At 47.4% G+C, this 23,950-nt stretch overlaps 1 protein-coding gene across 11 annotated transcripts in view; it reads right to left on the reverse strand.

The window, feature by feature from the left end:
• Positions 1 to 14,836, reverse strand: part of COL13A1 (collagen type XIII alpha 1 chain) — a 57,663-nt gene extending 42,827 nt beyond the window's left edge. For all 11 annotated transcript variants that reach the window (XM_053948869.1, XM_053948877.1, XM_053948876.1 and 8 more), the window contains exons 1-8: positions 14,833 to 14,836; positions 9,583 to 9,618; positions 8,937 to 8,963; positions 7,161 to 7,211; positions 3,413 to 3,448; positions 1,914 to 1,940; positions 1,087 to 1,113; positions 1 to 27 (exon numbers count right to left, since the gene is read on the reverse strand). In XM_053948869.1, the coding sequence (XP_053804844.1) occupies positions 1 to 27; positions 1,087 to 1,113; positions 1,914 to 1,940; positions 3,413 to 3,448; positions 7,161 to 7,211; positions 8,937 to 8,963; positions 9,583 to 9,603 (216 nt within the window). In that variant the 5' untranslated portion in view covers positions 9,604 to 9,618; positions 14,833 to 14,836. The remainder of the gene's footprint in view (positions 28 to 1,086; positions 1,114 to 1,913; positions 1,941 to 3,412; positions 3,449 to 7,160; positions 7,212 to 8,936; positions 8,964 to 9,582; positions 9,619 to 14,832) is intronic.
• Between the last annotated feature and the right edge of the window lie 9,114 nt (positions 14,837 to 23,950).

The raw sequence follows: 23,950 nt of genomic DNA on the forward strand, positions 1-23,950 counted from the left end.
AGGTTGTCCCCTGGGACCTGCAGCACCCTTTAAAGAAACACAGAATTGAACATGGGATGATTTTCCATTTACAGTGACAAAAAGACAAGGTATGGAGTAGATGAAAAACTGAGCTGTTAAAAACAATTGTGAAGAAAATTCCCAAGAGAGATCCAGGTTCCCTTTGTTACTCTGGAGGAGTGAAAAACGCACACATGCTCTGGCTGCACCACGGGGGGGAAATATAAAAAGGAGAGGGAAAAAATCATCAGGAAAACACACCCTTATTGTTCCCAGGACCTCAGCTGACAGCGCGTCTCCTCGGCCGACGCTCTGGGATGGAACCAGAAGCAGCCAGGACTGAAGCCTGAGCTGGGATTGTGCAACAGGGGAGTGGGGAGGGGATCTTCAACATGTGCTTGCCAGAGGGCTATACTGACACTCGGGCTCAAAAAACAGAATTACAGAATTAGCAGAAGAAAACATTCAACACCTCAGTGAGCGAAGGTGACTACAGAGCCTCTCTCTTGACATACTCATATTTGGGATTTCATCATCAGAGATGTCAAGAGGAACAAGACACCATTTGGGCTTCCATAAAGTGCAGTCTAAGTTTATCATTTTCAACCAAAAGCGTTTTAGTATGATGCACATATGAAACAGAGCTTCAAGAGGGTGGGGGGGGGTGGGGGGGAACCACATTTAATACAAAAAATATGCTTTTTTTGGTTATTGTTAGATAAGTTGAAAGCTGCCAGATGGGTTTTCAGAAATCTTTCCATCAACTTTTACTTGTCCTATGAGGCCAACCACAAAAAATGTCAGCTCCCAAAATATATTTAAAGAACATAATTGCTAAGTGCAAGGAAAACACATCCCATGAGTAACTAGAGAGTTGCTGTTGTGGCATGATGAATGTGCAAGCCATAATGCAAAAATTACAGACATGCATCCCAGCACTGCTATTATGAAGTTACAGAATTAGGGATGCAGCTAGTGCATCAGCTGAGGTAGGATTGCTACCCTGCCCGTGAGCTTGTTTCCAGCTGAGGCACAACATCACTGCAAACCAACCCATCACCCGCAGACAGAGATATGTATTTTTACCATCTCCCCCTTCTGTCCAGGATGCCCCTGCAAAGGAAAGGAAACACACGTCAGCTTTGGCCACTGCAGACTGTAGATGATGTTGATTTAACAGCTTCTGCTGAGTGAAGTGTGTGTCGCCAGAGCAGTACAAGAAAGGTGCTATCACATCTCTCCTGGGGGTGAAGTTCCTCATGGCAAAAAGAGGGTCCTGCTGCAGGAAATTAGAAGCCAGAGGTATGGGCTACCAACCAGCTCCTTCTCCATTACAGCACTGGAGGAGTGTGTGGGGAACCTGGCTGCATGGCTGCTGCGTGGAGCTATGGATTGCATGTCCACTGGCTTCATGGAGAAGTAGCTTGTTTGTGCCCAGCTCTGAAGGATGGGAAGAACTTGGGTTTCTACTGCAAATCTCTAAGGACAGCATGGAGGTCTCACAGAGGTCTTTAGGATCCTTCCCTCCTCTACTGCAGCTCTTTTCAGCACGGCTGCAAAGAGAAGGAAGCTGTTGGCTAAGGCAGAGGGCTGATACCTCAGGGATCTGCTCTGCCTGTCTGATTCTGGGTGGGAGTGCTTGCTAAGGCTTTCTCTGCAGCAGCCAAGCTGCTGCACTTGTGAACTATTTTACAGATTTACCTAGAAAGGAATAGGCCATACTCTGCTTTTCTTAATCTCCTGACTCCTGCATCTCCTCCTGCCTGCCAATCTCCTAATTTTCTTTTAATCCATGCATGTGCATGACATTGCAAAAGAATCCCCTTTAAACACACGGTGTAACACACAGGCTGCAGCACAGTGGGACCTAGCAGGAGGCAGGGCAGAAGCCTGTAGAGAAGTTCTTTGCTTACCGGTTTGCCGTCCAAGCCAATAGGGCCCTGAAAATAAAAGAGGAAAAATGATGAGAAATGCTTTCCCCGGGGTGTCTGTCCATCTGCCCAGGAAGAACTATGTGCCACAAGACTGTGTGGGCTGGGGTGACATGAGGTGACTCCTTGCCCTCCTGTCCAGTCCTGGTAGGTCCCTGGTCCACTGAGTACCAGCCCAGAATTCAAACTGCTTCAGCAGGGATTTGCTCGCTGTCAGCACATTTCAGCAGCAGTGCTGGACACAGGAGTAGAAGCAAGGATGGATTCAAAGGCAATTTGCAAAAAAAAAAACCTCAGAATTAAAAATTTTACAGCATTCAGTAAACTAGTTGAATATCAGTAGTTTTCTCAAGACTTTGATTTAAAAAGGCACCCACCTTTGGGGGAAGAGGAATTTTTGCAAATGATGGAATAATAAAAGTGTCTCAGGGAAGAGGTGACATACAGCGCAACACATGCTGAAGGTACTGTTTGATGAGAAACAGGCTCCACAGGGCTGTCCCACCCAGCAGTTTCTCATGAGCTGGGCCGATTTGTTTTCTGCTCCTCCAAAAGCCAAAGACCACAAGGGCTTGGAGAGATCTGCTTCTCCTCAGCCCAGGGGCAGCTCACAGCCCCCCTTGTCACAACGGGCAGAGCCGTGGAGCCCGGTCAGACAGGGGGAGGCTGCCAATTCCTCCCATTTTCCAGGCATGAGAGTCCCCCCTGCAGACCTGCTCTGGCTCATCCAGTGTCCTGGAGCAGCAGCTGAGCTGCCTGGCGGGAGCAGGGATGTGGGGGGTGTTTGTGTTTGCCTCAGGCTTCCTAGCTGTCCAGGATAAATGCACATGAATAAATAGCAACGGATGGAGCTCTTCAGCAGCCTCAGCGCTTCAGAGAGTGCTGCCAGCAACTGTAGGATTGAAATGAAATTTGCTTTGTCCTCTCCTGGGCATTATCTCTGTTCCCTTGCAACTGTGCTGGAGAAGAATTCCCCCTCATGTCCTTTCCCTTTGGCATGACCAGGGTAGCCTAGCACAGTCCCCAACTGACCCTCAACAGGCCAGGCCTTTTTTGGATCCCAGACACTTGCTGCTATTGGAATATCACCTAAAAGCTCAATTAAAGTTGGAATTTCCCCTAGCTGGGGGTTGTTTTCTTTGTTTGGGATAGGGGTATTTCTCAGGATGGTTTTCTTTTACCAAACAGATCTGGCTTTAACTATTATTTTAACTATTATTTTAACACTTGGGGCTTTTTATTTAATTAGTTTTCTTTCAGAGTTGTGCGGTTTGGTAGGTTGTTTTTTTTTTTCTCCCTAAGTATCATTTAAAAGAAAAACAAAAGTAGTAGAAAAACAAATGAAGAAAAAAATTGCTTTTTCCAGTGATATCAGATCAGGTCATTGGTTTCAGGAAGAAATGGTGAGATACAGCAAGCACTTATGAGGCTTCCTAGTAGTATCACACATCCGTACTTCATAAATTAAGAGTTACACTTACCGGGAATCCAGGAAAACCTCTTGTTCCAGGCTGTCCCTGGGAAGGATGGAACAGAGACAGCAGTTTAGAGGAAGTGAAATGAATTTTGATGGATCCTAAGTCCTCTCTACAGAGCCTTTCCTCCAGCCTCTGACCAATTATCCTACAACTATCCGAAGAGATACCCAATTCCCCTCCAAGGGGAAAGTGTCTTGGGAAGGAGGGGAAATCTCTCATCCCCACTCCAATTTGTACAGGGCCAAGAAAATGCTGGAGCAGCTCCAGTTTGGATTGCAAGCAGTTTCCTTGAAGTTTCTACATTAATTAAATGGGTGTCCCTAGCCCATATGTTAGGCTTTTGGAGTATATTCCAGAGGCTGAGCTCATTTTATGGCAGTTCTTGCTGCCATAAACCTGAGATGTTTAATGCAGGGTGCTGTTCTGTGCAAGACAAGCCTTGCAGGTCACTGGTGTCTAAATACAACCATCCCTCTCCTCCTCCTCCCTTCATCTTATATTCCAGTTCATTCATTTTCCTCAGAAATAATTCTGGAGATGATATTTTTTCCTCTTCTGCTTTTTTTTTTTTTTTTTTAATTTTTATTTGTGTCCTCTGAGAGCTAAGACAAGAAGGAGAGTTAGGCTGTGTGATGAGAGGAACATAAGCACCACAACTTTTCCCCCTGCCCCTTCCTGGCTAGCTAGCTATGGCTACCAGTTTGGGATCAGGTACAGCAAACACTGGCTTGGGATGTGTTTGGCAGCTTCTTCATCCCCTGCTTAAGAACACCAAAAAAAGAGAAAATGTCCTGGCTGTTAATTTTTTGTAGTTCTTCAATTTTTGGGGCCTGTGACAAGGTCACAGTTACCATAGTTTTGTTGGTATCCAGGAAAGATACCACTTCATTTAAGGATTTTTCAATCTGTTTTCCAAGAAAAAAAAGGAAGGAAGCATATGGTCCATCTGGCCCAGACTTCAGCAGATCTTGAAGCACTCTCATGTAGATAGAAACAGCCGGATGAGGTAAATCCTGTGCCACGCTCATCAGCTGACCTCTGTGGCATCTTGCCTACCCTGAAAGCTGTGCTATGATGCCAAAATGCCCAGCTTCCTTATGCGTTCTCTCATTTTGGGGAAAAAAATGCCTTCTTCAGCAATTTGAGCTGCCATGACTGGATTGCTGAAGCCCCACAGGGGTTTCCTAGGATAGAGCTGGGCATAAACAGGGTGCATCTCTGCCTTAACTAGAGTGATCCCTTGTGGTGCTGAGGGAAGGGCAAGGAGGAGATGGGGCTCCTGGGCTGAGAGGTTGAGGTTTGCCACAGTGAAGCAAAAACAATCCTTTGGGAGACCTCAGAGTTGCACTGATAGGGAAAACCTTCAGGTAACATCTCCAGCCACCCTCTGTCTGCAGAGAGACTCAGTAAGGGCTTACCCCTGCACAGGATGGATCCAAACAGCCTCCTTGCAGGGTGTGAGGGATGCCCCTGCCACAGAATCCCTCACTTCACACTGAAGAGCTCTGTTTTTCCACGCAATGCTAGCAGGACCTAATTACATTTGCACTATTTCTTTAGTTCTGCAAAGTTGAACTTGGTCAGCTTTGCTTTGAAAGATACACACAAAACCACCTGGCCCTGTTGGCCAGTGACCAGGAGGGAAGATAGGCTATAAATTAAAGGATCTGTCCACTGCTGGCTTCTGAAAAGGCAAGAAGCAAGAAGAGCCTAGCCAGAATTCTGGTTCCCTGCTGGACACCTCCCTGACAAAAAGTGCTAAAAAAAGAATTAGGGAGAAAACCTGGAAATAGTGCAATTTGGCTTCCTCTGTAGACTACAGACTGCTGCTTCTTTCTCCTTGGAGGACAGCAGAATGATTTGCACGGTATCACGCCAAGACAACAGTTCAGCAGCGAGCAATTCCAAGAGACTGTTTTTGTTGGGTGGCTGGTTTTCCTTGTCTCCTTTTAAAAATGTTGATTGTATGAAGTATGTAATCCTGGGAGCTGCCAAATCATGGAGACCGTCTGTTTCTGCCACTATCGGTGCACTGTCCCTCTCTGGCCAGGAGTTAAGCAGCTCTGAGCTCAGGCAAAAACTTTAACCTCCAAACAAAAATCTGGAAACTATTTGTCATCCCACATCTTTCCGAGTGGCCCCTTGGCCAGGGTTTCCGTGTTTGTCTTCAGTGCTCAGCCATCCTTTTGACCTATCACCAGCTCCCCAGGAAACTGGATCATCTTCACAGTAGGCTTGGCAGGGGGAAAGTGTGGACTTGGGCCGGCCCTGGCACCTCAGGGTTTTGACTGGTGTAGGCAAAACCCCATTTTAGATACCATTTGCCACCTAATTTTTCTGCTGCTTTAAAGATGCAACGTGCTCTGCACTTTCCCAAACAGCAGCAAAGGCAGCAGCACCAAAGCAGACAAAACTGTCCTGCAGACCAGGCGCAGGTCCTTCAAGAAAACTGTCTCCTTTGCAGGACCTGATGGCTTTTCTCTCTGATTACTATAATTACACTGTTCAGAAGGCTGAGAGCCAGAGCTTGTGAGAAACAGCAAAAACAACGGGGCACTTACCCTCCAAAATCTGCTGTTTGTGGAGCAGGGTGGTCTTGCTCAGACCTTAGCTTGAGAGACTTGCCAGCCCCTCTTCCTCGCCTGGACACGTGGCCCGGGACCATCTGCTAGGCATAAAGCACTTGGGGAGACCCATTTGGGTCCTGGGCTTTGGTTCTGTCGCTTCTCAAACTCCAGCATCCCCGGCAGGTGGGCCTGGGGACCAGCAAAGCTGTTTTTTATTAGAAACACTTGTCATGGGGCTTTTGGGAAGTTAATTGGAAAGCCAGATGTAGCCAAGTGTTCGCACTGCCTGGGTCTCTCTCACTTGACCTCGGCTGTGAAACAAAGGTTGCCAGCAGCCCATCCTCTCTGCAGGTCAAGGACGGTGCTCTTCACAGGTTAATCAAAATCGGAAGTGCCCACTGGGAGGGAGAGAATTGAATCTCCAGGTCTTTTTTCATGGAAATCTCCGGTGGAGGCTGTGCAGGGATGGAGTGGAGAGGTCAGGCTGCACTCGCACAAAAGCAGAGGCTTGATGGCTGAACCACAGTGCAAGAAGCATCCAGCATTTAGGGCACGTAAACACTCCAACCCTTCATCTTGGTCTTTTTTTATGACCCAGTCCTTGCAAAAAGTTTTGTCTGGGTGCCTCGTTGCACCTTGTAGAGACACTTTTACTGGAAGAGGGTGCAAAATCCTGCCTTTTTACAGACAGATAAGTGGTAACCATGCTGACAAAGAGCTTCCAAGATTTTGGTACACGACAAAGACCTCTGAACTACCCTTTGTCTTTATGAGCTCCCCAGTCACTGGCTTAGCTCTGATCCTGCCCATCAGTAAAATCAGGGGGCTTGTTCCCTTGCTGATTAAACCGAAGGCTGAAATTAGCTAGGCAAAGGGCAAATTTTCTCCGAAAGTGATAGCAGCCCTGTTGCACAAAGGAAATATGCTTCTTCCTTTTAAATGCAGGACTTTGGTTTCCTTGCCAAGGGAAGGCTTCCTCATTTGTTCTGGAATATGAGCTATAATTTCATTATATATAGTATATAATAGCAGTATAAAACCAAGGCTAGCTCAGCATGGGAACCACATTATACAGGGTTTTTGCTCTTTCCAGCTGATGCTGAGTCTCAATGTCCCTCCTAAGCCTTCCCCAGTAACTTGCCCACATCCTGCATCAGACAAAAATAGAGAGAAAAGCCACTTACGGGTGGACCGCGGGGCCCGATGATGGACATGCCAGCTTCTCCTGGAGCACCCTGCAGAGAGACAAAGCAGAGGAAAAGGGGTGAGAATAGGAGAGGAAAACACAAAGACAACTATATTCCTGTCAAGACTGTGAGTATATGAGGGTGCCTTAGGTGTGAGATCTTCAGGGCTTATGGGGCAGCTGCTGTTCTGCCTCCCCCAGCTCCTGCCTGACACTTTGGGAGAAAAGATGTCCTTGAGAGCTGCTCGGATGTGCCAGAAAATGGAAACTGCACAGCAAGGAGAAGTATAAACACATAAAATACTTTCTGGCAAAACAGAGGTTCTGCCCCATTGCAAGTGTGAAAGATGGCCTGAAACCCTTTCTGTTTCCTTCCTGTGAGTTCCAGGAGGGTTGTGTCCCGCAGAAGAAAGAAAAAGAGGGATGTGCTGGGCTCCAGGGAAATGGGAGCTGCAGGCAGCTTATTTGGCTGCCTCCAGAAATGCCTCGCTTGCGTACTTCTCAAACTCAGTTGAGATGTGGATGAAAACAAAGCAAAGTGCTTGCTGGAAAAGGAAACAGCTGCCTCTCCAATTCCTAGCCACCCACAGCGTGTGATGGGCAGAACATGTCACTCTCTTTGGAAACATGGTGTATTCCTGAGCGGCAGCTCCAGAGGTGCCCAGGGCTGAGGAGCTTTGGGACAGAGCATCCCATAAACCAAGCAGCCTGCAAGAAAGCAAAGCACTTTGCAAAACAAAGCTATGGACTGCCAAAGATTTAGGGCTCTCAGGGAGGCCTTTGGGGCAGCAGGAGCAATTAGGAGTGATTTTTTTCCATTGTTTGTTTGTATCTATCTGCTGTCCCTTCATGAAAACTTTGGCCAGAAACAAATGCAAGGATATGCAGAGAAAAAAGCAAAATGGCTTTGGGTGGGAAATTTTGGTCTGTTGGATGTTGGTTGGCTCCAATGAGCAAACAGTGAACACAAGGATGAAAAATCTCTATCCTGCCTTCCCCTTCTGTGTGGTGTTTTTCTCTCTATTATGAAGAGGAGCAAACGGGTCTGGTATGGTACTGCAGAGATGACCTTCCTTGTCAGGTAAATATCCATACCTTTCTTAATTTCTACACGTTGTAATTCAATTATTCATGAATCCCAAACACCTCCATTTCCCTGCTCTCACAGGTGGGAGGTACTCACAGCTCTGGGGAAAATATACTAACACTGAAATGCCAAAAAATTTAAAACAGGGGCCAGCAGTAGGATCGCTTTGTAAACCAGCACTTCTTTGCGGGTACAAATCTTAACTCACTGCACAGCAAACAGGCTGTGAGATGGTGTCCCACAGACCATCAGCTTTCCTCAGGAGGAAGAGTCCCACCGTGTCAGAAATAGGAGCATGCCATGCTACTTTTATTCCTCGCTCCCACCTGCACCAGGGATCAGGCTAACCTGGGAGGCAGAGGGGAGCTGCAGGTTGGCTGGGGCAAGCAGAGCTGCCAGAGGGGGAGAAAGTCAGTGGTTAAAATCCAGGAAGTCTTGAAGGAAGCCCTGCATGTGCCCACTGGCTCTTACGCTGTTAGTAAATTGTCATAAACAAGAAACACAGCATCTTTGGAGGCTGACTGGCCTGGAAGGAATTTGGGAAATATACTTGCACTGACACGGAAGATGGGGCAGCCCACGGGTGTGGAAGCCCAAAGCTGGCTGCAGTGGCCACGACTGTGACAGGGGAGCTTGGGCTGACCCTAGAAGAGGACAGTTTGGGGGTGCTACAGGGAGCTGACTCACCTTCTCTCCAGATTGCCCTTTTAGTCCCTGGGTCAGTGGCAGCCGTCACAGCCACATGCAAGAGGGGGCAGGGAAGAGAGAGAGAAAGGAGAGAGAGACAAACACAGGCGTCAGCGGCAAAGGCACGCTCTCCCACCCCACCACCCTGGCCATGGGGCTGGCATGAGCAGGGCGGCCTCAGCTCCTGCCCCGGTCCTCTTCCCCATCCTCACCATGGGATGCCCGAGCAAGGAGCAGCTCCAAAATACAGCACTCAGCCAGGCAGGGGATGGCCCCTGTTGCAGAGTTATTTGGAAGGGGCAGCTGCCAGTGGCAAGCAGGGGTGCAGGTTAGGAAACCCAGGGTTAGCAAGCCCAGCTGGCGCACGAGGTGGCAGCGGGAGACACCCAAACAGGGGGATGCTGAACCAGAGGAGGGCCTGGATAGTACAGCAGGTGAAATGGAAACACCTCCCCAGCATGTACGTGGCTTGCAGGGCTGGTCACCCTGCTGAGACCAGGGGAGCCCTGCAGGTGTGGGGCTCAGGGAGAGTAGTTTTGCTCGAATTGACAAGGATTATCCTGAAAGCCACCCGTCTCCACCCCCAAATCCTGGGGGTTGGAAGAGAATGGGAACGCTAAGGCACACAAAAGAGGGTTTGACTTACCGGCCGCCCAGGGATTCCCATCGAACCTTTGTCCCCCTGGCAATTAAGGCAAAAATCAGAGAGAATTGGTAACTGGCCAAAAGCAAGGTTATAAAACAGCACAACTGAACTAAGCCACAGCAGCAGCTTCACACTGTGGTGCAAGTGTCCAGGGATTTTGAGAGGGAGAGAGAGAGAAAGTCAAAGAGTAAGAGGTGTTTGCGTGTGCCCGAACCTGTCTTTAGAATGTGTGAGCCACCAGTTCATTTCCACATATAACAAACCCACACATCTCACAACAGAAATTACATACAGCAATTTAGGCAGCAAAAGGAGGACAGGAGTCTCCAGTCAAAGTACTATCCCTATTTCCAACACTTCATAAAATCCAGGTCCTGGGAACTGGCTTCCTGCAGTGGCCAACTGTCACATTTTTCTCTTTCTTGACCAAAGTCATCTGGGTGTTAGCTATTTATTTATAGAGTTATCACTTTAAAACACAATTCTCTTAGACTTAAAAATGCTGTCCTGTCCACAAGCAAGAGAAAAATGTGAGAACACAAGCTGACACAGGAAAAAGCACGTCTGGAAGAAGACATATGAGCAGCTGTATTCAGTGTCCTCTACCCCTTTGAGATACTTCCCAGTGCATTGTCAGCATGTGAGTGATCCTAACAGTGGTTTTGGGAATGACTTTGGGTCAGGTGACACTGGACAGAGCCTTGTAAACACATGAACATAGGACCAGTGACAATTTTCTTCACCCACTTACCTACAGGGCAGTTGGCTGACTCTTACAGCTAAATTGTACTATGCAATTACAAAAAAAAAAAAAAAAAAAAAACAACCCCAAATTACCCCCTCTGCATTCCTGGTCACCAAAACTGAAGGCTGTGCAGATCTGGAAGACAGCAGCTCATTGCTAAAGGATCTTGATGATTATGGTTTCAGCAGTCATGTAGCTTTTGCTCTATATTTTGCAAAAATGACGTGATAATAATCCCTCAGTTCTGTTTCCAGTGATGCTTGGGGTTTCCTTATGTAAAACAGAATGCTCCTGCCCCTGGCTGACTGTGTCTGTAGACATAAACCTGGTTTTCTGGTTTCTGCAGCTGGAGACACCAGCCTCATTGGTGCCACCTCTTTATCCCTCCCCACACGTTCAATCCTAGCCTGTGTGAACATAATCTGAAATCTCTGGAAGGGGAAGGCACTTAGCTCTGTTTGTCCTTCTGGGTGTACACAAAGGCTGTGTATCCCAAACTCAAACACTATTGCTTGAGATGAAACCATTCCCTGGTGGAAGCTCAGCCACGTCCCTCTGCAGAGCTGGGGGGGCTGTTTGGTATGGGGGGCACTCCTTTCCAATGCAGCATATGTTGTGATAAATTGAAGAGCCAGGTACACTTTGCAAAAGCACCCCTTTCAGATGGATGAAACCCTGAATAGCTGCTTGATTTTAAGTTTTGTTGAGGATATGTTACGGGAAACTGCTGTCTTCTAGGGTTTTAGGTAGGTTCTGAGTTCTGCTAATATTTGCCTATCTCTGTGTGCCAGCAGTGAGCGGAGCTCCTGGTGTCGGCATCTGGCCCTGGGATTACTTTGTGGCTGCTGGAAAACATAATACTGAGCTTTCCTCTGCTTTTAGTCCCTTAAATGCTGCTTTCCTCCAGAGCTGAGCCCAGGCTGATTTCCCTCGTGGTTTTTGAGGTAAATGCTGAATTTGCTTCTTCTGCCTCTGCTATGGCTGGTGCCCGAGCAGGAAGAGCCCAAGGTCGGGGCTGAGCTGTGTCAGGTCCCCCGCGAGTACCTGGAGTGGCACGTGACGGCACCGTGTCTGGAATGTGATTGTGCAGCTACAGCAAAGGGGGAGCTCCCAGTAGACAGCAAATAAATGCCAGATGTTTATAAGGAAAGGTTGTCTGTGACAGGGAGCCAGGAAAGAGCACTTGTGGGTGGATGATACCGTGTAGGTTGGTTACAAAGTCATGAAAAGCTGCCTGAAGCTCCCACATCAGAGTTAAAAGAGCCTGACAGGCAACCAGCAGCCCCTATCCTGAGCCAGGGGAGAGTCAGCAGCACAGTTTGCATTTCCTTCACTGGGAAACTGCCTGCTATGGCTCGTGCAGTCTCCAGGTGAGCTGCAGCCTGCAGAGCAGGGAACCATCACCAGGAAATCATGCTGCTGTAATTCCAAAACCCACGCTCCTTCCTCAGTCATGACTAACTCAGATGCAGATACTGTTATTATGGATTTTTGCATTTGTCCCAAGGTGACTTAGGCCTTCTAAAGGCCTGCAGCTAGCAAATCCCACCAGCGAGAACACTGAACACTTTGCCTCTTCAACCAGACCCTCAAAGACATCTTCAAAAGTAGTGTTTCCCACACACAGGAGGGTCCATGAGAATTATGCTACCCTTTAAGTTTGGACCTACAAAGCTCCTGTGGTCCCTACTCTGTATGGGCCATGTCGTGTTTGCAATATTTTATTCCAGGTCCCATTTTTTATGCAAATCTACTTTCTATCACCTTATGAATGCTGGGGGCCTCTTGATCAAAGTACTGTCAGACAGAAAGAATGAGGGAATGAAACAGAAATAATGAAGTATTTACCAGGAGCTGTGGCCTTTCTGTGAGGCCCTGGAACAAAATACATTGAAACAGCAAAAGCCAGCCTCAAACTCTGAAAGGAGGGCTTGATAAAGACATGGAATCACATGGAAGGCTTTAGGAAACAGAATGGTTAAAAAAAACTCTCCACAGCTCCTTGACCATCAGCTCTGATTGCTTCGGTTTCCTAATCTCCTGCTTGTGAAGTTTTCTCTCCTTTTGGCACGACTCTACCCACAGCTCTCCGCACAAGCTCTGAAGGTATCTGCAAGTCCACGGAGAACAAGCTAATTACAGGGCTTTGACTTTCTTCCTTAGTTTCCATCTGCTAAATATTATTTTTTCATGTATGGAATTGCTGCAGTTGCCACAGAAATGTTGCATGATCAGAATGGGAGAGAAAATGTCCATGAGAGGATCATTTGCTTCGGATGTGGTCCAGACAGCAAAAGGACTATTGCACGATTTCATCACTTCCTTCCTTCCTTCACCCCTTTTAGTCCCAGTCTCATCAAATATCTTACATGACTGCGGGTTGCCCCTGTCTTCACCAAAGCCTGCACTGACTTCAGGAATAAGGGTGGAAGTGTTCGTTGGGCAAGAGAGGAACATGAAGTTCCCTTCTGCTGCTCTGGTGGTGCTCACCCATTTCCCTGGCTCTTGTTGTCCTAGACTGCAAGCAGGGTTCAGTGCATTTCTAATGAGTATTTCTGCCCATCTCCACACTCAAGCCAACACCTGCACTGGGAGCTAAGCCCTGTCAAACAGTGTGTTGTCTCTTTTGCACGCTGGGAAACAAAAACAGGAGAGAGATGTGAGGTGGTCATTGCTTTGGGGTCACTATCCAGAACAATGTGTGTGACAATCAGCCAGGAAGGAGCTTGGGTCGTTGCTCATAAAACCTTTTCCATTTCAATCATGAGAAATAGGGAAGGGTGGGGGAATACTTCCTATGGTGACATGTAGAACTCACTTGGCTTTTCAGAGGTGAACCTTTGCTCACAGTGACTGAGCTGATCTCACTCACCAGCTGATCAGAAACCCAAGAGGTCCTGAATGAGATGAGGGTCCTACTAGTCCAAGACAAATTCTACTTTGGCTAAGAACACTCAGTCTGCCCAACTTCCTCTTGTTATTTCCATTGGCTGTAGCATTCCTCACGGCTTGTCCTAGAAGTCTGCTTGCAGAGACAGGTTCAGGGGTCGCAATAAGCCAGGATACAGTAGCATATAATGTCAGCACTTCTCTGGTGGTCCCATGTGCTTCTGCCAGGCTTCAATCTCTCATTACAATATTAGGTTTCTAACCCTTTTTGCGGCAGAGGAAGCCTGGAGTGTGCGTCCTCCTCACCCCACAAAGGCACTGACTGCTCTCTAAAAGACACCTGTGTCGATCTAGTGATTTCTCTCTAATTTCTCACAGCAATAGTAGAAATGCCAACATCACCACCAATTTTGTGCCCACCTCATCCCTTTAGTGGCAACATATGGGCTGCCTAGGCTGAAATGGCAGGGACTGCCATGGAAGGACTCCAGTCGGAGCTGCCTGCAGAGGCGTGATGCAGAGGCTTTTTCCTCCCAAAAAGCCACAGCTAATGCTGAAACACATCCACTTCAGCAGCCAGTCCTGAAAGCCCCTGGGATAAGCTATCGCTGAAGTTTTGTGTGGATCAGGACTTCCAGCTGTGAAATGCTTTCAGACCTTTTGGCCTAGAAGGTGCAACTTTTTGGAAGATTGCTGTCATTAAATAGGTCTGTGCTCGTATATCTGTGGGAGTTCAGTCTATAGCATTTCAGCCCGATGAAAGGGGAAAGAAAATAGGTTGTGCAGCAACTACTACTCAGAACGTCATCTGCAAACTGTTTAAGACATTTTTGCGTGAACAGACAAAAGATGACTACCGTATGTTTAACTTCTCATGTTCCTTCACAGCAACCCTGAATAGTCCCTCTATTGTACACGAATATAAACCATTTCCTCTGGAAGGACCGTGCTAGAGACAATGAGGCATTTCTTTATAATCCTGAGAGCTATCGATACATGGCTTCAGTCCTTGCGTTGCTGCTTCTGGTTCACTGTGGGTCTGGTAATAGCTGCAAGAAAATTTCTGCAATAACCTAGCTATTTTCCTGAAGCCTAAATTGTCTGCGCTGAGGTTTTACATTAGCTAACATTTGAAAAGGAAGCTGTCAACACAATTTTTCCTCTGAAATTGATAGTTGCGCAGCTATACTTGAAGGCCCAGCAGCTCAGCCAGCCTGGGTGAGTAGCAGGGAACAAGTCCCTGCAGCTCAGCTCCTGCCATGTGTTTGTGATCTCTCTTTCCCTTTTCTGCAAGCACATCTCATTCAGCACGTGGCATCCCATGCATGTGAAGCGCACACAGCCGGTTCCCCCAGCGGCTGTGGGGCCAACTGCAAACACAGAGATCTCTGCACCACGGGAATCTGCCATGTCCAGTCCCTGCCGAGCTGCAGCCAGGAGCAATCCCACCCCAATCCAGTCCTGAGCTCCCGCAGTACTTGCTGTTTGGGATAGCCCAGGCTGCCAGGACTGCAAAGGTGGCTACCACACCAGACACCACAGACAGGAGGCTGCTAGTTCATGCCCCGCAGACTCCACGTCAACAGCTTCCAAAACCGTAGAGGCTTGGTACTTACAGGCGGACCTGGAAGAGAGAAGAAAAATAAACAATAATTAATTTTTTAATGCAATAAATTCTAACAAGAAGAGCTAGAAAAAAAAAATTACACCATCTTTTGGGCTTAATCCTCAGGCTGCTCCCATTTGCTGATGCACTTTCACCAGCTCCCTGCTTGTTAATTAAGGTATCCCCACAATTAGCAGCTGCTAATAACTACCGTGAGCGCAGGACAGTCTCTGACAGCCCTGTCAGAGCCCTGTGTTGGGAAGGCCATGCAAGTCAGGCTCTTGACACTGTCAAACCCAGTTTTGGTCCTCCAGCACACATGAGAGTGGGAAACTTGTTATTTATGTGACTCCTCTTCACATCCTGCCCACACCTGGGGGCTGAGAAAGTTGAAATTGAGGCGGCAAGAGCCCCTTTGCTGCTAAAATTCCTACCCATTTCCCACCAGAATCTGTAATCTTGCAAAGGTGTGAAATGGCTAATGAGGAAACTACAGCTATTAAAGATATCAGGTACCTTTTCTCTTTAATACAAGCAAATTTTCCCCTTTTCTTTTGCACCTGATCCTGCCAACCTGGCCTCGGAAGAAATTCCCTCAAATTCTTTGAGTTTCTTTTGTTTTGGAAATCTTTTTTAGAACCTGCCAGTGTGGAGCACTGCATCTCCCTCATACAGAATGCTTGTACAATATATATCAGGGCTTAAACAGCACATTTCTTTCATCAGTTCCCAGAAAATTCCTCAAAATCCTGACAGATATTGTGTGTGTGGAAAGAAACCCCTGGACTCACTATTTTGTGGTTTCCTCTCTGTGGGAGAAGCAAGACACACCATACAACTGTCAGGGGTTTCTACATTTTCCATACTTTATAGACATTCTGTTTTCTTTTTTTTTTTTTTCCTTCACACAGGGTGCCAAGAAGTAAAGGCTAAGCAGTATAACAGAAGAGCTGACAGATAACAGGCAGCAGCCTCCTCCTTGCACAGGAGGCGGATGTCACGGTGAGCACCTGCGGAACACGTCGTCATCCTGAAAATGCCCCTGGCTGAAAGTCCACAAAAGAAACTGGAGACTTTGGATGAACAAACGCTTTCCACATTGGAAATCTCTCACTTAGCATGACTCTCTCAATACCAGGTTTGGCGACCTGAAACTGCCCTGTCAAATGCCACTGTTAGACATGGCTTTCATTGTGGTTGATCAGAAGAGGTTAGCTCTAGAAAGTAACTTTTGGTTAAAATACAAAGAATAATAACCACCTTCATGATGGCTGACAGAGCTAAAGCAAACACTCGCAGCTGGAAGGCTCAACAACTCAAAACAACTCCAAATTTAGGACAGGAGCTATGGGGCGATCCAGATTTGGTTGGCCTGGCAATCACCCACCACTGGTGCTGATGCTGAGGCCACTGTCCTACTTGGTATACCTAAACAACAAAAGGGCTTCTGATCAGACAGCTCATCTAGGAGGGCAAGGTCAGACTGATGCCAGAATCCTAATTTATGCCATACTGGGAGAAAAGAAAGAAGAAAAAAAAAAAAAGAGAGAGTTTTCTGAGTCTGGCTTGGATCACAATAAAGTTCTGTGAGAGAACTGTTTTGGAGAGATTTTGTTTCAGACTGAGTGCCCTGACACAAGGTCAATGCTTACAGCTTGCCAATACACGGACTTTATTTCCATTAGCAACGCTTCAGACCCTTAATAACCCACCTAACTGTCTGCGTGGACTTGGGCACTCATGGACTGCATGAACCGAACTGCTGAGCTAATATTAAAAGAAAATCTTAAGGACATGCAAAGCCTGAGCCATCCCTGCCCTTCCAGCCCAAACACAACCAGCCAGCAGCACAGCCTGTAATGGTATTGCCATACCACTGAGAGCAAACATAAGCTCTTGTTTGCTCCAGAAGCTCCGTCCACAGAGCAGAGTAAATCAGCAATGCCGGCAGCTCTGGGCCACACACCCCACACAGATCAAAGGCAGGAGCAACAGTGGAGGCCCATCTCTGCTATGTGCCCCCTATAAAATTAATGGTTATGTGAAGGGGACTGCACAGTCTTGTGTAAACACTCATCAGTGAGCTGCAGGGACACAGTCTTGGCTGCAATAAGTCAATCGGGAGACACCATCCAGGGACTGGGCTTCAAATGCCGGGATCATCCGTGTGACCCAGGAGAAAGCAAAGCCCTCAGACACAGTCATTTCCAAAAGCAACATCATCTTGCATGGGCTGGAGGAGGAGAAGGAGAAGGAGGAGGAGGAGGAGGAAAGATGTCCTAAAGACAGCAGGAAAGGAGGAGGTGCTGCTGGATAAGCTGTTGCAAAGCACAGGGGATTTTACGAAGCAAAATAAAGCTTCGGCAAAATGCTCTGGTCATATTCTGTCACAGTGATAAATGACAAGGTGGAGCAGAGGTTCTCAAGTGGCTCAGTCCTTAATACAAGTAGTAAATTAATGCACATTAGAGGAAAGAGTGGATAAAAGGACGGAGATACTTGAGCCTCTACTCTCAACAGCCCCAATCACCAGCAGTGCAGTGAGTTCGGCCCTGGCCAAAGCTCTGGCAGAGCTGCTGAGGCCCAGGAAGGGATGCTGACAACCCTACAAGCCAAGGGAACAAATCCATAAGTTGACCAGGCTGCATGGGACCCTTTACAGAAGCCACCTGAACTGCAACAGAGTCACCACACCACCACTGCCTGTAGTCCCTGTGTCATATGTCTCTTGCAGGCCCAGCCAGTTTGGGGCAACCACGTGGAACCAGGCCTGCTTGCCCCCACATGGGCCAGGTCTTGGTGGTGAACTCCAAAGAGCTCCAAAAACAACCAGGAGCCAACAATCTTGACAGCCACAAGCACAAATCACACCTATTGGGGGTTCCTCCTCTCCTTACAGCAGGCTCTTTTGGGGTGAGACAGAGGTGGTGCTGCACAGGAGATGAGCTAGATCCCCTTTCCCTATAAACAGTCAAGAGAGAAAGGATGAGTCAACAGAGAAGCGATAAAAGCTACTGTCAACATTTCCAAGCCCATTCCACAGCGAAGCCCAGCCAGCAGACAGACCCAGAGCTTCCAGATCACCCAATTCCTCAGCCTCGCACGGACAGAGAACCCACACTTGTAATTTGCACCTCCAGATCCTGTGTGTTTTGAAGCTGATCTGGCTGGGAGCGGAGCGATGCCGGTGCTGGCACGCGGGCTGCAGCATGACCGTCCGCCCACGGCGGGCTGCTCAGGAACCGTCTCTCCGTGCCGGCGCCTCGCTGGAAGGCACTGGAGGGCTGTAAGTGACTGCAAGCGCTGTTTATCCAGCTGCGAGGCTTGTGGAGCAGCAGGGGATGGAGGAGGGGACGGGGAAAACGTGTCAAGAGTGGACGAGTGGGAGGAAGCAGTGGTCTCCTGCAAAGAGGAGACCTCCAGAGTACCTTTGAAACGGAACATTGAGAAAACAAAGAATTCTTGTAGGGGTACCCAAGGTCCCTCCAAACATATGGCCTCTGGAAATTAGCACCATCTGCACTGTCCCTTCTCAGCTGCACTGGTTTTTATGCAGACAGAAAACTTCCTTAAAGAAGCTCTGCCTTTTCGTAGCCCAAGTGAGCAAATGAGCAGCCACCTAAGGGTAGGTCCACCTTATTGCACACACAGAAAGGCCATGCCACAGAGCCCTCTGCTCACTTGATCTTCCCTATGGCCCATTCAACCAGTGAGTGACTGAGCACAACAGAGCTGCAATGACTCCTTTTCTCTCAGCCACTAAGAGAGATAAAATGCCACCCTCCACGCCATAGCCTCGCTGGCCTCAGAAAAGGAGAGGCTTCGTTTTGCAAGCCAGTCAGATTTATCCTGATCTGGAAAGTCTCAAGTTCCAGACTATCAGATGTTAAAAGCTGGACGTAGAGGAGCAGGTTTGGTAAGAGGCCTTCTGCTGATGACAGAGATATTCTCCAGCTTGAGTCGGCAGTGCTCTCTGGACCGAGAGGATCATTGAAATTATCCCATCCACTTACGGGCATTTCCTGAAGTCTGGAAAAGTGTCCATTCTCAAAAGGTTCCCAAATGCTGTTGCTTATTTTTTCCCTCTAATTTCTTGGATTCAGGCAATACAGTGTCTGCAATGTATCTTCCAGCCTGCTCCAAGAGCTCACATACAAGGGCTTTTTTTCCCCTCCTGTATAACATATGTAAGACAAGGAGGAGAAAGAGGAAACACGAAGACATTATTGTTGGTTACTTGGGTCATCCTCACAACACACTCTGGCAGCAGGGAAGATGTAAACATGTAATCCATCCCTGTGAGGAAATCCAGCCATTTCACAGACCCAGAAGCCAGCCTTAGGGAGTTAGAGAGATACAGTTACTTCCTGACATTCAGGGCTATGTTAATTGATAACAAGATAGCTGTGGCCAGGCAATTAGTTATGAAATGCTGATTGAAATGCCAGCGGCCTGAGCATGACCCTGCCCAGGGTGGCATGGAACCCCTAATTCATGGCTCCATGGGCATTCAGTGCAGACTGACCCCATTTCGGAGCAGGCATACCCCAGCTGGGTGCATGGAGTTTGGCCTATTTTAAACACAGACCATGCTGCAGTTTTCTCACAACAGATCCAGAGTACTCATACTCTTCTACAGCCAACTTCCCTAGCTCCATCAGGGGACAAATTATACAAGTGGAGGCAGAGAGAACATTAACTCAGAGAACTTCAAAAGAAAAGGCAAAAAATGCCATGTACCTTGCCATAATTAATTATTATTAGCTGGTGGAATTAAAGATAAAATATTAGCAGGTGGAATTAAAGATAAAAAAATATTGAAAATAATAAGAAAAATTTTAAACACTGACTACCCAAAGCACAACCTCCACTAATTTTGCTTCAGGTTTTGTCAGCAGTGGCAGACAATCTGCGTGGATAACTCACTCTAGAGAGCAGAAGGCCCTTGCAAAAGGCCAGGATCCTCCATCCCTAAAACATTCCCTTCTAGGCTACACCCTTGCAGAGCGGCAAGAGGTTCTTCAAAGGATTGCAGAAATGTTGGACAGTGAAAGGATCATCAGGATTTCACTGCCAAAAAATCTGACCAACGCTAAGCTGAAGCACCAGGTTATGCCAGTCATTCAAGCTCGCCCCCAAAATCAAACCCATGACATCACTGAGAGTCAGCAGTTAATATCAGCAGCTGTTGAGGATAAAAGTCACTGCCCAGGCACCCTGAGCATCCCAGCGCATCACCACCACCAGCCCAAGCCAAGCAGAAGGCCACAAGCACAGCACCAAAAAAAGTCCAAAGGATGCTGCTATGATCAAAGTAGACACCAAGGTGAAGCCTCACAGAAAAATTAACATGATTAAGCATTAGTCTCAAAAATAAAAGAGGGGGGTCTGATAGTGGAGTTTAATCACAGATCCCAAGTGCATCTCCAAACATCTTTGCTTGTTTCAAAATAAGGACAATAGGAGCCAGTCAGCCTCCAGAGCCAAAATAATCTAATAAGGGTAAGTGAGGCCTTTGGCATAACCACAGCCAGCCCGTTAGGCAAATTGAAGTGCTCAACAATAGACAAGCAGAAATATTCTGACAAACATTTGGCAGACCCCCTTGAAAAACAAAGGGCAGGAAAGGGTCAAGAGCAGATGGGCCACACAGTGCTGGCTGTACCCAGGACAAACAGAGCACCTCTGGCACCGCCAGGGGAAGAGATGGTGGGATGGCCAATGCTGGGCAGCACAATGCTCCTTTTGGGCAGGCATCCATGGGTCAGCAAGCTCTTCCCAAGCAGCAAACAATCACATTTGTCCCTGCCATGCGGAAGCACTTAGCACCACAGAAAGCAGAGAAATCCGGGCGGGGAAGGACTCCCAGGGTCAGCTCACCCAGTGGGTTTTCATACTCGAAGGCCCCCCCGCAAGGTTTTCCACTAGTGGTGCAGACCCCTGGATGGTAAATGGAAACCTTATGGTGGCAGGCTGATTCCACTCCACCACCTTCTGCCAAAGAGCCCCCAGGCTCCAGCAAACCACCAGCCCAATACTGCTGTTCTTGACTATCCCCCTTTCTCTTCCCCTTCTGCCTCCCCTGAGCAAACCAGAGATTAAAGGATTCCTGTGAAATGAGAGTGACACGAAACTGAAGAGGGAACATCTTCAAAGCAACCAAAGGAATAAAAAGTCTGTACCTAGTCCATTTGGGCAAATATTTCTCTAACCTGTTGCTGTCCTCTGGGGATAGCAACACCACATGCCTCCCTAGTGACCCAGTCCAGGCAATACCCAAGCCCTGATTCATAAGGCCATATTTATTATCTTTCTTAGAGACTACCCAAAATTTCCAGTGTTGTTGTTTAAGTCAGTCAATGACCTCTGATGCACAGCAAATTCAAAGAAGAGATTTTTTTGTTTCTCTCCTTTTTGCGGTTACCTCATGTATTTGATGTCTGCTGTCCTGTTCTTCAGTCTTCTCTTGTCTTTAGACTAAACAAAACCTAATTCTTGCAGTCTCTCCACAGAGGCCATGTTTTCTGGACCTCTGGTTGCTCTCATTGTTCCCCCTCAATGGCCTTTTTGCCTCTTGAAATGCAATATTCAAACAGCAACCACCTCTCCAGCTCACTTCATGAGTCAATGGCAGATGACTTAGTGAAGGCAGAAGACGCGGTGTCTATTTACCTTATCCGCAGGGTCTTACTCACAGAGGGAGAACGAGTTCCTCCCTGTCACCACCTCTGCCTTGCCCTTATGTTCTGACATGTCACTTGTTCTCCATTAGCCCTCAAAGGCTCTTTTCTATAAGAAGCTGATGTTCTCGCTGTCGGGTGTGACTGGCATTTATGTTCCAGTGAGGAGGAAGGTCTCCTGCTCGCTCACAAGGAACAACTTCAGCCTTTTCTTACTGTCCTTGACAGTCCCACCTCACCCTAGGCTCTCAGATTTTCATCTTGCACACCCATTCATTTTAAATCCTTTCAGCTTTACTTTCCTCCTGTCTTGAATTTCACTTTGCAGAGGACTTTGTGATTTTCTTTAGCTGATCTCTTCCTGTGGCTCCTTTGCACTGGCACAACTTCAACTTGTGCCTTCAACAGTTTCTCTGTCAGGCTGCTGAGTTTTCTCAACTTCTTCCACAGTTCCTGCTCTCCAGGGGCACTACCCCACCAATTCCCCAGCTCCTTCTGTGTTTGTGAAATCTACCTCAAACACCTGGGCACCAGAAGCACCTCCCAACTCTTAGTCTGAAGACGCACATGCCAATTCAATAAGGTACCACTCCAACAAACCCTACCCTTTGGCAGATGTTTGATTATCTCTCTGGAACGCCCATCCTGCGTCCCCTAACACATCCTTTTCCATGCCAGGAATCAGAAGGTGGTATCTGAAAGCTCTGGAGAGATCCAAACCAGTTTGAAAGTTACAGCTGGTTGTTCAACAGGAGTCTCTTGTTTCTGCACCGAGGAGCTGGCTTCTTCAGCACTTGGCCAGGCCCTGCACAAAGCCCTATTCCTCAGAGAGTTGCAGAATTAGGAAGGAACCACAAGGAAAAAATGGCCAAAGTAAATCATGGCTGGGTAAAGCAAAAACCAAAATCCATGGCATTTTTACTTCCTGCTGAAAATTACAATCTCTCTTATAATGTGGTTGTCTGGGAAAAGTAGAAAGTTGGACCTTACTACAGCTAATAATTACTTGAATAAATTCTCTGCTCGTGCACTTCAAATGCAAACGGCACACTTTATTCATTTGGCAAATTGCATAATTCATTTTAATCCTATATAATTTTTGCAATTAGCAGCTGATTTTAATAACTAGTACACTGTTACTTTTTTCTCCCCCTCAATTTTTGTTATTCTTTTCTCTTTTCCATCTGCTAACTCTTTTCTTCTTACTTCCTCCTTCCAAAATACTTTGCAACTTTTATAACAGCAAATTCTGTCACCTACCCAGGGACGAACAAAGACCATTGTGTTCAATTTATCTTTTAATAGACTCCTTCCTCAAATACCTCACGGACTGCCAGTACTCCCTTCCAGACCCTGTCTCACACCCTTTTGAGTTATGAAAATGTTTGGGAGGGTCTTTCCTTTAGCCCAGACATTTTTCCACCCCAGATGATTGATAGCTCCCAGTTACCACTAATTACCCTATCAGCAATTGGACATGAGCCTAGCCGCAGTGCTCTTCCTCCAGAGGCCAGCAATGCATCCCTGTCGCTCGTTATCCTCTTCTTCAAGGATGGAACAAACTTACTAATTAGAGACACCATAAATTCTTCCTTCAGGCTCTTCCTGATGCGTCGCCTTGTTTCCAAACAGAGCATGTGGAGGAGAGTGGGGCTGATGCTAGTCCTTTCAAAAGGAAAAATGTGATGGGGTTTATGAGCCTAAGTGGGTTTGTTCAGCATGTTTTATGGAGCAGAAGAGGAGAGTATTCATTCAGCCAACTCTAGCTGATGCTTTTTAGCACATCCCAAGCTGGAGAGGTTGGCTTGGCTTGGCTACCCCATGCCCAGTGGGAGCCAGGCTGGGGCAGCATGCACATATGGAGACAACCTGCACTGGCTTACACAGGGATAAAGGACTCATGGCTTCCCTTACCTAGAATGAACTGTGCGTGCAGATCCCTTCCCTGCTGCCTCCAGTGCCAGCACCAGATGCACAGCACACACTATGGAGAGAGCCAGCCCAGCGGAAAGGCAAGGAAGGAACCCCAACCAACTGCTGCCTCCCGCCGAGCATGGTCTGGAAGGCACCTGTATGCTCTCATCTTCCCATCATGGCAAATTTGTCTCAGTAAGTTTGCTAAATTCTGTCAGGACCTCCATCTTGTTTGGGAGGGCAAGATTTTTTCTCATTTAGGCAGACAGATGGTTATTTTTTAAGGTAGTGAGAGATCCCATTATAATCTCAAAAAAGAAAAGAGAACACAAAGAAAATGAACAAGAAATACTTTCCCTTCTCCCCAGAGCAGAGAAAAAATAACTTGGAGGAAAGTCAAGCAAGTTTAGACATCAGTTACACTGAAGCTCTTCCTCCCAGACAAAAGGAAAGGCCCTGAGGGCACAAGGGCAAAAGAGTATTATATTCAGAGAGAAGTTTCTCCAAAGTACATGGGCCGTGTGGTACACCTGG

The sequence above is a fragment of the Vidua chalybeata genome, chromosome 8 (genome assembly GCF_026979565.1).
Source record: "Vidua chalybeata isolate OUT-0048 chromosome 8, bVidCha1 merged haplotype, whole genome shotgun sequence".
Lineage (NCBI taxonomy): Eukaryota > Metazoa > Chordata > Aves > Passeriformes > Viduidae > Vidua > Vidua chalybeata.